Genomic DNA, 15,871 nt, shown 5'->3' with positions numbered 1-15,871 from the left:
CTATTAATACTAAGTTTCCCTATACATCCGGGGGATGCTTAGTTCTGCTAGCAGCTTTTTTTTTTTTTTCTTTTGCACCATTTTCTTGCTCCTTGTCAGCTCCTTTGTTAATTTTAATTTTCTTCTCTTTTGGCTTAAGATCTGGTCTCATATGAGACCAGATTGCTTTGATTTATGAGGTAAGAATGGCTCATGCTTCTAATCTGCTATCTAGCCCTGCCTCCAGCAGCTGAGATTGTAGCCCAGCAGCTTAATAACAGGACTGTGGCGACCGTAAGATGACTAATGATGGACAGATTGCCCCAGAACTAGATGGGGAACTTTCCCTGTGTCCTGTGCTCTATGAGGTGAAGACAGGCAGCGGGGTGGGGAGGTGTTGAATGGGGCTGTTCCAAGGGGAGTGTGAGGGTTCTGGATGGCACAACTCCTAGGGAAGGGCAGTCAGGGAGCCTTGAGGGTGCTTTCAGCAAGGCAGAAGGTGTGGACAGAGAAGGCCTGGAAGGTGTGGCGTGTCTCAGGTCAGGACAGGAAGTCAGGAACTTGGTGGTATGATCTGAAGTCAGCTAATAAAAGAATAGGATGCTAAACTACAGAGGAACGTTAAAACCAACAGGGAGGGCTCTCTCCTGGTGGGAGTTTGCAGGGAGCACAGATGGGACAATTGTGCTGGACACATATGACAGTAGGGCTGAGTGGAGACAGCTCTGAGCCGCACAGATGGCTGGCCAGCCCTGTGCTGGCGAGCAGCCAGTAGCCACAGCTTTGTGTCCTGTCCAGGCTCAGTCTGGGACAAGTCATAATAGAACACATCATAAAGCAAGGTGGAAGATGTTCTGCTCCCAAGAGATAATACTGTTGACCGTTTCCTGTGTGTTTTCAGAAATGCCTGTACATGTCCACTGACATGAATTTCTTCAATTCTGGCGTTCATTTCATTTTTACCTATCAGGGAGTCCTCCACATCTTTCCTACAGATGTTGAATTTATGAACTTCTCTCTCTGTTCTGCCGCCTGGATACCCCGACGTTGTGTCCCAGGCCTGCTGGTGGCCATACTCCATGGCCATAGTGATATAGACGAGACACTGGGGCCTGTCCTCTGAGCAGCTCCTGGCTGGGCTCACGGCTCACTGCCGCACGTGGCACACCCCAGCGGGCCTGCGCTCATGCACTTCCCTCCCTCCCAAGTCTGTTTGAGTGTGCAACCCTGCCGGCCTGCTCTTTGAATCGAGCACGCTCATCTGCCTGTGCATGTGTCTTAGCTGTCTGCTGTGTTGTTAAGAACAAGCTGTCACCTCACACTGTGAGCTGCACTGCCTTTGTTTATCTGGAGCTGGTTGTCTTACTGGTTTGTAGGACACTTTAACTTTCAAGGAAATTAGGCCTGTCTTTATTAATTTTACATCTATCTTTGTTGTTACTTAGATTTGTTTATGTTTTTTTCTTTGACTTCAGAGTGGTAGGAATTTCTAATGACAGGGTTACAGATGGAGAATGACAAGATCTCAGGAAGGGATTTAAAGATCAGAGATACTGGAGTATGAGAGAATTTAAAAAGAAAAAACTTTTTTTTTTTTGGGTCCGGTCGTGGGGCCTGAACTCTGGGCCTGGGCACTGTCCCTCAGGTCTTCAGCTCAAGGTTAGTGCTCTACCACTTGAGCCACAGTGCCACTCCCAGCTTTTTTCTTTTTGCTTATGTGGTGCTGAGGAATCAAATCCAGGGCTTCATGTATACAAGGCAAGCGCTCTACCACTGAGCCACCTTCCCAGCCCAAGAAAAACTTTTTATATGCCTAAGTTATGAATCTGCTGAGGTTCCCCCCCTCCCCAGTCCTGGGGCTTGAACTCAGGGCCTAGGCACTACCCCTGAGCTTCTTTTGCTCAAGACTAACACTCTACCTCTTGAACTACAGCACCACTTCTGGCTTTTTCTGTTTATGTGGTACTGAGGAATGGAGCCCAGGGCTTCATGCATGCCAGGCAAGTACATTCCCAGTCCAAGAAATTTTTTTTTTTTTTAGGCAAAGATTCAAATATTATTTCCATTACTTGCAAAACTATTGGTAGGCAGACTTCTTTTTTAAAATATGTATTTTATTGTTTCTGTAGAGGTGATAGTAGATGAGACAGGTTATGGAATATTTTTGGATAGTGAAGCTTAAAAGTTTTATTTGGCCACATTTAATTAGAACTTAGTAATGTATTATTTTTATTAAGATGGTTGTAAGTTTTCAAATGGTAAAATTTATAAATGCATGCAGTTTAAAAGAAAATCACTTAATTACAAATGGTTTTTGGACAGGCATGTTCGCATCCATACTGGAGAGAAGCCATATAAATGTGATGAATGTGGGAAGAGTTTCACGGTGAAATCTACCCTTGATTGCCACGTGAAAACACACACAGGTAAGGAGCAGCTCCTGTGATATCGGTAGATGCCAGGTGTGTCATATCTGAACAGAACTTTGCCTGAGTATTTTCAAAAATTATAAAGTGTAAAATTCAGGACCTACAAAAATATATATGGGAGACTTTTTATTCTTGACAAGGAAAATGATCTAACTAAGAAAAAGGGAGTAGATCTCAAAAGTCAAGTTGCAAATCATCTTCTTATACAGGCTTACAGATTTTCTTTTCAAACGTGACCTTAGGCAGGCAGTCGGCTGTGGTTTTGTAGAATCTGGGGACGTGGTAAGTCTGACAGTAGTCACTGGGCTGTACACTGTGAGAAGAAAATCTTATGAAGGGAGAACTCACCAGTCATTTTCCTAGCCTTTCTTCCACCGGATTTGAGGACCTACGAGTCAGTTGGACCCATCCAGATGGCATCCTCCGTGCTCGAGTCCACCCCGCCGTGCGTCACTGTGGTCACAGAGTGGCTCTCCTCCTTCTGACGAGGGACCCATCTGTGAGCCTGATGCGGGTGAGGCAGGCTGTGTCCTGAGCTGTAGGCTCCTGCTCTGAAGGGGCTCCGTCACTGCTGCTGTGATGCACCAAGACACACGTGTGACACACGATCCTCAGAGAACATTAGAGAGGGTTGAGAGGATCAAACGGTTATTAACAATTCAAATTGGAACAAATGGAATCTGTGCAAAGTTCTACAATACTTTCCTGATGGGCTCGTTGGAACTGTATGAACAGACATGGGAACATTTAATAAGATTCTTTATTGTAAGTTGAGTGCTGGTGGTTCACACCTATAATCCTAGCTACTAGGAAGTTGAGATCAGAGGATTGCAGTTTGAAGACAGCCTGGGCAGGAAAGTCTGGGAGACTCTTAATCTCCAATTAGACAGCAAAAAAGCTGGAAAGGGGAACTGTGGCTCAAGTGGTGGAGCATCAGGACAATGCCCAGGTCCTGAGTTCAAGCCCCAGGCCTGGCACCACGGAAAGAAAAATTCTTTTTGCAGCTGCTCTAGTCAGTGCTTGAATCATACTATGGTTTCCAGATACTGAAACTCAGAGAGTTGTGAAAATTCAGAATTACAGTTGTGAACAGCTCTGGCAGTTTCCAGAGCTGCCAACATCCCGCTGTGATGGGTCTCTACCGCACTTCCTGGTGGTGTCTGAGCGTCCACTCGCCTGCCAGGGTGTCTGTGAGGGGCCAGTCACCAGCCCTCACTCATTCTTGTGGCTTTTCACAGGTCAGAAGCTGTTCAGCTGCCACGTGTGCAGCAACGCCTTCTCCACGAAGGGAAGCCTGAAGGTCCACATGCGCTTGCACACGGGAGCCAAGCCTTTCAAATGTCCACACTGTGAGCTACGCTTCCGCACGTCAGGGCGGAGGAAGACTCACATGCAGTTTCATTACAAGCCAGACACGAAGAAAGCCAGGACGTCTGTGGCACAGAGCCCTTCGGAAGGACTGCGGCCTGTGAACCTCCTCAGTGCTTCCTCCCCTGACCCCAGTGTGTTCATCATGAATAACTCGGTTCTGACAGGGCAATTTGATCAGAATTTGCTTCAGCAAGGGCTGGTGGGCCAGGCTATCCTCCCTGCCTCTGTGTCAGGTGAGGGCTCTGTGGGGGGTGGACTGGCCACTGATAGTGCATGTCCCCTCATCTGTCTCTGGACAGAAGAAATACCACTTGTAGCAGCTAGACAGCTCCCTTCCTTGAGCCTTTCCTTTGCAAGGCAGCAGGAAGAATTCACATTTCATCATTCACCCGTCCACTTCCCATTCCTTTTCCCATCACATTTACTTCTTAACACCTCAACACATCGATTAGCTTTTGTTTTTGTTTTTGTTTGTTTGTTTTTTGTCAGACATGGGGCCTGAACTCTGGGCCTGGGCGCTGTCCCTCAGCTCTTCAGCTCAAGGCAAGTGCTTTACCGCTTGAGCCACAGCACCACTTGCGGTTTTCTAGTGGTTTTTATTGGAGATAAGAGTCTCACGGTCTCTCCTGCCCGGGCTGGCTTTGAACCGTGATCCTCAGATCTCAGCCTCCTGAGTAGCTAGGATTACAGGCGTAAGCAACCGGCGCCCAGCTAGCTTTTGTTCTTAAACTTATTTCTTTTCCATCATCATTCCCCAAAACTTAGTAATGAGATACATACTTTACCCAAATACAACATTTACCACAGTGCCTTACCCAGTTGTCACAAGGGACTCATTGCTTAGAAAGACTTAAATGTATTCACATACTTAGAAACAAATGTTGCAGCCCTGCCAGTGTTTAGACATTCCTTTGTGCCTTCCCTTTGAAAACAGCTGTGTAGCCACTCCTTAGTGGTTATTCTGTTTTAAATCTTGGACTAACTGGTAGGTGCTTTTGAGCCATCTTTCTGATATGTGTAAAAGAGATTTATTTCAGTGTTTGATTTTGTTATGGTTCAGTTAGTTAGCATAGATATTAGTATTCTTTAACTAGGTCATATTAATACGACATATCAGCCTTGCATATTTATGTCAATAGGGAGCTTCTATGAGTTCTTTCAGACTTTAAAGCATTTCTAACACTCGGTCCTTCGCTTCTCTTCTGGCCAGCCGGTGGGGACTTGACGGTATCTTTGACGGATGGGAGCTTGGCTACCCTGGAAGGTATCCAGTTACAATTGGCTGCTAATTTGGTTGGCCCAAACGTTCAGATTTCTGGAATTGATGCCTCCAGCATTAATAACATCACGTTGCAGGTATGACAGCTGCCATACTTTTTTGCTTCAGTATTGCCTAAATTACATAGATGGTGTCACATTTTCAGGACACATGTCTCTTGCTTTTCAGATTGATCCAAGCCTTTTGCAGCAAACTCTACAGCAGAGCAGCCTGCTCACGCAGCCACTGTCAGGGGAGTCAGGCATGGCCTCACAGAGCAGCTCTGTCCCAACTACTCCAGACAGCACTGTCCCAACCAGCGTGGTCATTCAGCCCATCCCCGGCCTGTCCTTGCAGCCCACGGTGACCTCTGCTAATCTGACCATTGGCCCACTGTCAGAGCAAGATTCTGTGCTGACCACCAGCAGCAGTGGTGAGGGCTGGACACTCACACACTCCAGCAGCTGGAGAGTGTTTTGTGCCGATGACTGCATATTTGATTAGTACATAATGTAGCCATTTTCTTTGTAAAGCTAAAGGTCTAAGAATGAGTTTATCTTAATTAACAGTGCTCATTCAGTATGTCTGTAGATTGCTACATTCCTAGATTTACTTTTCTCATGCTGGCTTCCCTTTTCATCCTAAGGCTTTTGAAAATGGTCTTTATTACTTATTAGTCATTGTTTTATTGCAGCACTGGGGGATGAACTCTGTGGCTTTGTGCATGCTAGGACAAATCTTTTTCCATGACGTAATTAGAGATGATTGCTAGTTTATTTTAGCCTTTATCTTTTTGAAGTAACAATTTGTAAATGAGTAAAGAGAGCTGTGTTCCGTGGTGGAGCTTAACTGTGGTTTGCTGTGTCTGATAAGCAGGAACCCAGGACCTCACTCAGGTGGTGACTTCACAGGGCATCGTGTCTACCTCCACAGGCCCCCACGAGATCACCCTGACCATCAACAACTCAAGCCTCAGCCAGGTCCTGGCCCAGGCCGCCGGCCCCACTGCCACGTCATCTGCGGGGTCTCCCCAGGAGATCACCCTGACTATCTCTGGTGAGTAAGTTACAGACTAGATGATCAATGCAGATCATCTTGCTTGGTTCTCTTTTCCACAACACTCATCTCTGCCCAAGTCATGGCTCATTTAATTACTTTCCAGAGTTGGCTACTTAGCTGTTCTTGTTTAGCAAAGTGAGGAATGGCTTTCTGATTCTTATGTTCCATTCATCGAGGAATGTAATTGGTGTGAGCTGGGCACACCAGGATACAATCAAGCATGATGCTTGCCTGCTTAAGTCTTCAGAATACTACTCAGATTACGTGGGAAAAGTTAAAGTACATAGACAGAAAAGCCATTTGCTAGGAAAATGTCCTTAAAACTGGATTCTGCAGGTCAGCCACCTGAGCCTTTGCTGCCCTGTGTCACGAGGCCCAGAAGGGAGCCTGGGTGTGGGCATGGCTCATAGAAGAAAAGACCAGTCCTTGCCTGATATGTCACAGGTTCGTCCTCTCAGCACTAGCTGCTAGAGGAAATATGGAGAGGTTTTGTTGTCCTTTTGAAAGAAAGCCCCTATGTCATACAAGACCTGTTAGCACATAAAAGCTCGCACAAGCTGTCTTTTGGTGGCATGCCTTCCAGAACACATAGGTGTAAGGGCTGAAGGGAGAGGGGGAACGGAGCTTCCCAGGTTGCCCCGCTGCACTTGGAACTTGGTGCCGGGAGTTGTCTGACTTTTCCTCCTTCGTGGTAGCAGGGGTATCATTTCCCCTCTTCCATGCTGCTCTTTCTCTGCCATTTGCTGAAGAAGCAGTGTGTACACACCTGTAGAGCTACACACTCAGAAAACAAAAAAGTGGAATTCTGGTGCTGTTGGATGTGCAGGAGCCGCTGCACGGCTCTTCTCACGCCCTGGGAAAGTGGCTTCCCCACGGTCCAGTGACCTTCCCTTGCCTCTTTCATAGAGCTTAATCCTGCAAGTGGGACCATCCCTTCGTCCACACCAATGTCGCCCTCAGCCATCTCCAGCCAGAACCTGGTCATGTCCTCTTCAGGCATGGGGGGTGATGCGAGCGTCACGCTGACCCTGGCTGACACTCAGGGTGTGCTGTCAGGAGGCCTGGACACGGTCACGCTCAACATCACCTCACAGGTGAGTGTCCTAGGGGACCAGAGGTGCCCGTGGCAACATCAGCTTCTTCTGTGCTAAGGCTATACTGCTTCCTTTCACAATTAATACTTTTCTCACTAAAAAAGTAATATGGTCAATGTAGAGATCCATAAAATTCCAACCATTAATTTCACAGCACAAATAGAACTAGGATGGACGTGTTGGTGAATATGACCATGTATGCAAGATAACCTTTTCCATATTCTGCATAAATAAGGTCATGTGGCACATTGTGACCATCTTCTTTTATGAGTAATTTTAATAGAGCTGAACTTTGTTGGTGGTAGTTGTAGGGCTTGAACTCTACACTGTCCCTGAGCTTTTGTGCTCAAGGCTAGTATTCTACCACTTTGAACTGTAACACTTCTGGGTCTGGGGGGATTGGAGACAAGAGTTTTACAGACTTTTGTGCCTAGGCTGGCTTCAAGCCATGATCCTCAGATCTCAGACTCCTGAGTAGCTAGGATTTACAGACATGAGCCACCAGCAGCCCGCACAAGGCAGAACATTTAATGGCTCTACAGCATTTAATTTTGTAGATGATCCTCATCAAAGGAATAGTTATTTTGGAGTTTACTAAGTCATACAGAATTGTGAATTCCTGCCAGGTAGGCGCCATCAAAAGCATGTATCTTTTACTATCCTGCCCCAGCTGAATGACTGGAAAGTTTTCAGAGTCTTAACCTAGAAAAATCATGGTAATAAGTCAGCTTCTCAGATGTTCACCATCAGCACTGAGGTGCAGATGGCATGAGTGGCTTAGCAGTGCTCTGCAGTGGAAGTGTTGCACGTGAGTGTGGAAGCAGAGCCGAGAGAGCCAGAACCAAGAGTCACGACAGGTACGTATCACAGAAGGTCCAGGAAAGAGGGGCTGGGGGTTTAGCCCAGCGGAAGGGCGCCCGCCCGGCGCGCGCACAAGGCCCTGGGGAAAAAAAAAAGTCCAGGAAAGAAAATGGTCCTAAAACCATGTCAGTAGTTTACTTAAATTATGTTTTCCCATAGTTTCTGGCCAACAGGCAAAATTGAATCCATACCAGAGTATTGAAGTCCAGAATTAATCCTAACTACAAGAGCAGCACTTTATGTATTCATGACAGGAATTCTACTTTATGAGTTCTTATAATGTTTTAAATGAAGCTACTTATTGTTACAGATAATTGACCAGGTGAAAATATTTAAAACTTGATATGTAGACATGTATATGTGGCTTTGAGAGCTCAGTAAAAAAATCAGAGTTGTGTTATGGGATGTCAGGAGCTGACAGGTCTTATTAAAGACCTGTGGTGTGACCAGAGCCTGCACTGGACCAACAGCCCTCTCACGGCTTCAAGGACCTGTGGTATGGCCAGAGCCTGCACGGGACCAACAGCCCTCTCACGGCTTCAAGGACTGGGGACGTCTGGTCCTGCTGCTTGCAACAAGAAGCCTCAGTAGTTTTGTGTGGCATAGTAAGACTGCGTGTGTGCCTTAAAGGTGCTCTCTTTTTCACATTTACATCAGTAAATGTCATTTATATTCTCTAGTGTCACCTGTAGTTTTTATGGTGGGGTAATATCCTCTGCTGCCACTAGGTGTCGTGGTAGACTGGAGATAATTACAGAGTCAATAACCCAGGGTGTAGAAAGATAAATACTGTGTTTTGTCTCCATACACAGGATTTGAACACACTGACTTGATGAAGTATAGAGAAGAATATGAGCCACAATGCTAGGAAGGTTGAGGTAGGAGAGGGAGACTGCACATTCAGGTGGCATGCATCCTAGAGTACTGCAGCGTGGCAGGTGGTGCCCTTCAGAGGGAAGGTGGGAGGATCCCCCACACTTAGCTTGAGAGCCTACGTGTTCCTTGACATTTCAGGGTGCTCTGTGCACAGGAATGCTGGTTTATAACCATGCAGCTTAGAGACTCGCATCTGAAGAGGTGAACTGTCCACTACAGTGTGTGTTTGTGGAAATCTTTAAAAATGTAAACAGTGGAAGTGGCGCTGTAGCTCAAGTGGTAGAGCGCTCGCCTTGCGCTGAAGAGCTGAGGGACAGCGCCCAGGCCCAGAGTTCAAGCCCCACGACCGACCAAAAAAAAAATGTAAACAGTTCAACGGCTAGTTAATAGTTCAACGGCTAGTTAATAGGGAATTGAATAGTGCTAGAACCACAATACAGATGGTAGTGTACAGGTGAGTGTTTTTAACATTTTAGAGTTTTGTTCACAAAATCTAGTGCTAGGACATACGATTACTTTGAAGAGCAGCCTGGTGTCACTGGTGGTCGCTCCCACATTCTCCTCCTACCAGGTCTTCCCTAAACCTTGCTTTTAGTTCCAGCTTCTGGCAGTTTCTCATCTCCTTTCTGTCCCTGCAGGTTTGTTCTGGCAGTTGATATAATCGGAACAGACAGCAGGTAGTTGTTCCCAGGTCGCAGGACCCCACCAAGAAGACCACCGAGAGTCAGACTCTACAGCTGTTTTAAGGTTTTATTTAGACGGGCTGCAGCTGGGGCCTAGTTCTACACTCCAACACAGCGTAGCCTAGGAGAGAGCCCCGAGCTAAAGATTTGTAGGGCTTGTAAAGGCACACAACCAACCAGGTGTTTGGATTACCACCACGTGTTGCTCTGCTAGACAGAATTTGCTGATCTTAGGTTTAGTTTAAACAAGCAACAAGTGGTCACTGCCTCAAAACTTTAACCCTTCCTTCATTCCCCGCCCTTGACTTATGGTCCTGAGACACAATCTTGTGGCTCTGGTCCAAAACTAAACTCCAACAGCTCTCAATCTTGACTAGTCCCTCTCTGACCTTAACCATGTTGTCTTTTGCTATTCAAAGTTCCCCTTGTACTGAGTGGCTCCCCGGAGTTCTGCAAATGATCAACAATACCAATAGCAATCAGTCCACTTTTCTTTACACGGAGTGATTGGGTAGGATGCTTGGAGACTTCCCATGTTTCCCCATGGTCGTCCAGGGCAAAGGGGTCAGCTGGTCTGGCGTGGGAGCAGTGGATCCAAGCAGCAATGCAGTCCACCTTAAGGGCACTGGGTGTAGCCAGTAGCACCATGTAAGGTTCCTTCCACTGTGGTTCCAGAGATCTCAAGTTGTGCCTTCAAACAAATATCCAGTCCCCTGGTTTAAACAAATGGGGGGTAGGAATAGAAGCAGAATCATATAATGCTCTAAGCTGGGGCCACATACTCTTATGTACCAGCTGTAAATAGTCAAGCTTACACAGAAATTCAGTGTCATCCAAATGCTAGCAATTCAGTCTGAAGGCTAGGGATAATGGGTGGAGGGTGTCCATACATACATTATTTCAAAAGGAGTAAAGCCAAGCTGATAGGGTGAATTTCTTACTCTAAACAGGGCAAAAGGAAGGAGTGATACCCTGTCTACGCCAGTCTCCAAGGCCAATTTAGTTAAGGTCTCTTTTAGAGTTCGATTCATTCTTTCTACCTGCCCTGAACTCTGGGGTCTATAAGCACAGTGCAATTTCCAATCTGTACCTGGTGTCACGGCTATTCCCTGACTTACTTTTGAGACGAAGGCCGGTCCATTGTCTGACCCGATGGTGGATGGGAAGCCATACCTGGGTAGGATTTCTTCCAGTATCTTCTTAGCCATGACGTTCGCAGTCTTATGCTTTGTTGGGTAGGCTTCAACCCATCCTGAAAAGGTGTTTACAAAAACTAGCAAATATTTATATCCAAATTTTCCAGTTTTAATTTCTGTGAAGTCTACTTCCCAATACACACCTGGCCTATCTCCACGGAGGCGAGCTCCTTTTGTAACCGGTTGATTGGGGACACTGGTGAGCTGACAGGCTTTACAATTTTTAACAAGGCCCTCGATGAGTTGATTTCCTTGCCTAATTTTTACTTCTGAGTGTCAGAGCAAGTCCTGCATTCTTCGGGTTCCCATGGAACCCGATGGATTCTCTTAAGAGTCCCCTTGTCCAATCTTTGTGGCAAGATAAGTTTCCCCTCACCAGTTTTCCATCAGTCTTTGTTTCCTTCTCTGTCCTGGCCATGGGAATGTTCTTTATCCACTCCAAGTCTTCTTGGGAGTACTGAGGCTCAGGAGGCAAAGCTCATGGCCCTGGGTCTACTACAGGCAGTACTTCCGCTCTGGGCTGGAGGGCCGCCTCCTTAGCTGCCTGATCGGCCAAGTTATTTCCTTTGGTTATAGAATCAGTTCCCTTTTGATAGCCAGGACAGTGTATAATGGCAATATTTGCTGGTTTCCATGTGGCCCGGATGAGGCTTAAAATTTCTTGTTTGTTTTTAATAGTCTTTCCTCAGCTGTCAGCAGCCCCCTCTCTTGGTAAATGACTCCATGGACATGCACAGTGGCAAAAGCATATCGACAGTCTGTATGAATGTTTAGTCTCTTCCCTTTTCCCATTTGTAGGGCTTTTGTTAGTGCCACTAGTTCTGCTCTTTGTGCAGACGTTCCCTGGGGGAGTGCTTCTGCCCACACTATCTCAGTGGTGACTGCTGCGCCCGCATACCTTTTTCCATCTCGGAAACTGCTGCCGTCTGTCAACCAGGTATGCTCGGCATGCTATAGTGATGAGTCCAATGAGTCTGGCCTCTTTTCCTTGGCCCGGTCTCTATTTTCACGCTCAATTTCACGTTCTCTGTCCTTCCTTTCCTGTCTTTGCTCCTCTGTCTCTCTTTTATTGTAAACCTTTTCCACCGCGGCTACTAGATCCCTAATAGACTTTTCACCAAGTTTGTCTGAGCCTGCAACTTTCGCTTTATGTCTGGTGGAGCTTGATTTATATAGGCAAACATAATCATCTGAGCCAACTCCTGGGTCTCAAGATCATACGGGGTATATTGACTAAAAGCTTCCATGAGCCGCTCAAGATATGCTGCAGGACTTTCACTTCCTCCCTGTCTGACATCATAAACCTTGGCCATATTAGTAGGTCGGTGAGACCTGCCAACAGAGCCTGGCGGTAGACAAGGAGTCGCTCCCTACCTTCAACTGTATTGTAGTTCCATGTTGGTCAGATCTCAGGAAAATAGCGATCAGGGCAGGATCTGTGATGGGTGCTACTGTGGGGCCAGGGATATGTTTCTGGGCCGCCTCTCGGATACGGTCTCTCTCATCAGTGGTAAAAAGGACCTGTAAAAGCTGACTGCAATCATCCAAAGTGGGCTGATGAGTAAAGAGAATAGTTTCAAGCAAACGAATTAAATCCTGGGGTTTCTCAGAAAAGGGGGCATTTTGGGTGTGCCAATTGTATAGATCACTGGTACCAATATTGGAGTTGCTGTTGACCATCCACATCCACAGGACCTATGGCGTGTAAGGGAAAAACAGCTGCATTAGAAGGGGGGGTTGATCCCCTGGCATCATCGAGTGACTGGCCCCTCAGAAACTTTAAGGGCAGGTGCGGAGGGTTCGGCTGCTGGTTCTATAGCTCCCTCCTCCTCTTGATCATTCTCAGGTTCTGCAAAAGGAACCTGGGAAGGGGAGTATGGGGGAGGAATCATTTCTTCTTCCAAGTTATCTCCCTGAAAAACTGGGGGGGTACCTTTTCTTTTCCTCTTTCTTATTTTCTTTTTGTAAGTCTAGGGGGCTAGATGGAGTGGTGCCCATGGTTTCCAGTCCCATCAGTCGTTCAGTCCAAAAAACAATAAACAGTACAAACAAAACACACGCAGACCTGACAGTAAAAAAAAAAAAAAGCTTACGAAGTGGAGATCTCCCGAATTGGTCCGCTGACTCCTGTCACGGCCAGGTTCCACACCCCCGCCCCACAGCAGCAGGAGCGGACCCACAGTGTGTGACTTGGGCCTTTGTTAGGAGGCCCTCTTGGTCAGTTCCAGCCCAACACCGAACAGACCCACGCCCCACAATTCTCATGGTGGGGTTCCAAGGATCCCCCTGCCCCACAATTCACAGGGCGGGGTTGACCCCCCTCCCCCCACAAGAGGATCTGGGATGTCTCCCAGTTCCTTCAGGGTTGTCGTGCAAGTGCATCCGCTTTGACAACCCTTTACACAATACGAATCAGAGCGGCCGTCCTCACAAAGGAAAACGAAAGTACAATCAGACAATGACAGGAAAAGACAAATTAACAAAGACAGCGCTGTTTTACCTTTGGAGTCTGAGGGCTCGGGATTTTTGGGCGGGATCCTGGATGAGCCCCCACTAATATGTTGTGCTTTGGGGGGATCCCAGATGAGCCCCCACTAATACGTTGTTCCCAGGTCGCAAGACTCCCACCAAGAAGACCACCGAGAGTCAGACTTTACAACTGTTTTAAGGTTTTATTTAGACGGGATGCAGCTCAGGCCTAGTTCTACACTCCAACACAGCAGAGCCTAGGAGGAGAGCCCCGAGCTAAAGATTTGCAGGGCTTATAAAGGCACACAACCAACCAGGTGTTTGGATTACCACCACGTGTTGCTCTGCTAGACAGAATTTGCTGATCTTAGGTTTAGTTTAAACAAGCAACAAGTGGTCACTGCCTCAAAACTTTAACCAGTTTCCAGGTTCATTCGTGTTATGATGTGCTTCTTTCCTTCTTAGTGATTCCTGAATATTTCTACATATGGATATACCACAGTAATGATCCCTTATATGGGTATACTGCATCCTTTAGTTGATGGATGTGTGGGTGGCTTCCACTTAGGGCTATTATAAGTAATTCTGCCATCACCATTTTGTCTACAGAGTGTCCACTAGGCCTGATTCTTTGTTTTCCTTTGGTTGTTGGGTTGAGTAGTGAATCTTGCTTTCCAGAGTGGGTGCACCACTGAAGAGCTTTGAAACTACTACTAGACTTGATAATGCTACAACTTCTAAAATGGTCATCTTTTGCCAGGGTCAGCAATTCCCCACCTTGCTCACGGATCCCTCGGGCCAAGGTGGAGCAGGCTCACCGCAGGTCATCTTGGTGAGCCACACCCCGCAGTCCTCTTCTGCTGCTTGTGAAGAAATAGCCTACCAGGTATGATGGGTCCTTTGACCCACACGGACCTTCAGCGTGGCTGTGGCCTGGGAGGTCAGGCTGCCGGGAGATGCCAACTAGGAAATGTAAAGCGCATCAATGGCATCAATGATGCAGCCGCTATCACAAATCTTCTAGAGGCTTCTGTTTGCCCATTGGTCAGTCTTCACAGAGACAGTTATACCTTCTATGTTTTTTTCTTTTTTTTGTCAGTCATGGGGCTTGAACCTGGGGTCTGGGTACTGTCCAGGTTAATTGGTAAATTAAAGATAAGAGTCTTGCCTGACCAGGCTGGCTTCAAAACATGACCCTCCCCTCTCAGGCTCTTGAGTGGGTAGAATTACAGACATGAGCCACCAGCACCTGGCCTGCATTTACTTCTTTTTGCAGACTTTTCTGTAACACTTTCGCTTGGTCAGTCATGGTCCTTGAACGCTGGGCCTGGGCGCTGTCCCTCAGCTCTTCAGCTCAAGGCTAGTAGTGCTCTACCACTTGAGCCACAGCGCCACTTCCAGTTTTCTGAGTGGTTTATTGGAGATAAGAGTCTCATGGACTTTCCTGCCCTGGCTGTTTGAACCTCAGGTCTCAGTCTCCTGAGCAGCTAGGATTATAGGCGTGAGCCACTGGCACCCAGCTTGCTTTTTTTCAAGTCTCTTTTTCACATACACACATGTGAATTTTCACAAGCACATGGATTTGTGAGTCAAGACCTAGTTCTTGTTTGACTAATTTTTCCTTAAAGCGTGTGTATAGCGATAGACACCTTTTACTAGGAACAAATCACCTGGAGCCAGGGCTGAGGAACCTTTTCTCCTTTGGGGGACATTTAGGTGCTCATCGCATCATTCTTGGGTCATACAGCATTATCAGTATGGGCAGAAAGAAGGGCTGTGGGCAGCATATGAGAAGCACATGTACCAAGTCTAAGGCCCGTGGTCTGGATGATCCCTACCCCTTAAAACTGTTTTCCTTAAAAGAGTCGCGGTTAGGTGTGTACAGAAAGCACATGCCTGTAATCCTAGCGCCTCAGGAGGCTGAGATCTTGAGGATCATGGTTCAAGTCCAGCCCAGGTAGGAAAGTTTGTGAGACTCATATCCCCAAACACTACCAAAAACTTGGAAGTGGAACTGAGATAAAAGTGGTAGACTTGAACAAGAAAGTTCAGGGGCAGCACCCAGGCCCTGAGTTCAAGCCCCAGTACTGGCACACATATACACACAAAAAAAGCCCAGATTAAAGCACAGGTGATTGGTAATCTCAGAATTTATGAAACAAGTGTGAAACTTACTCTCAAGCCAGGCACTCATGGCTCATATCTGTAATCCTAGCTACTCAGGTGGCAGAGGGCTGGAAGATTAACGTTTGAAGCTAGCCTGGTCAGAGTAATCAATCCATCTCCATCTCCAAAATTATAATAAAAAAAGCAAGTCTGGCAGTGTGGCTCCAGTGGTAGAGTGGCAGCTGAATAATCGAGACAAGCAAGCTTGAGGTCCTGAAAACAAACCAACAAAGTTTATACCTAAACAAATGAGTTTTGAGCAAGACAAAGATGTTTTCACAACAGAATTAGGTTCAACTAACACTGCCCAGTCCCCATTTTGGCCTCAGTCACCAGAGTTGAGGCGCTCTCCTGGGGGTACAACTTTAACCACTGCTGTTGGGTTTCCTGGGACTATGCTCCAGCTCTGTGGCTGACCACAGAGACCCGA

General features: G+C 46.8%; 1 protein-coding gene across 9 annotated transcripts in view; it reads left to right on the top strand.

Moving 5' to 3' along the window:
• The window catches only part of Znf236 (zinc finger protein 236), an 86,778-nt gene that overhangs the window by 59,433 nt on the left and 11,474 nt on the right, over positions 1–15,871 (top strand). For 6 of the 9 annotated variants that reach the window (XM_070028928.1, XM_070028931.1, XM_070028930.1 and 3 more), the window contains 7 exons: positions 2,302–2,405; positions 3,647–4,012; positions 4,990–5,135; positions 5,227–5,470; positions 5,911–6,093; positions 7,003–7,190; positions 14,036–14,161. In XM_070028928.1, coding sequence (XP_069885029.1) covers positions 2,302–2,405; positions 3,647–4,012; positions 4,990–5,135; positions 5,227–5,470; positions 5,911–6,093; positions 7,003–7,190; positions 14,036–14,161 — 1,357 coding nt within the window. The other 3 variants (XM_070028929.1, XM_070028934.1, XM_070028937.1) reach the window with 3 other exon arrangements.

This window comes from Dipodomys merriami, unplaced genomic scaffold (genome assembly GCF_024711535.1).
Source record: "Dipodomys merriami isolate MVZ:Mamm:240054 unplaced genomic scaffold, mDipMer1.0.p SCAF_2, whole genome shotgun sequence".
Taxonomy (NCBI): Eukaryota; Metazoa; Chordata; class Mammalia; order Rodentia; family Heteromyidae; genus Dipodomys; species Dipodomys merriami.
Note: the sequence above shows the minus strand (reverse complement) of the source record. Positions and strands in the feature narration are given on the sequence as shown.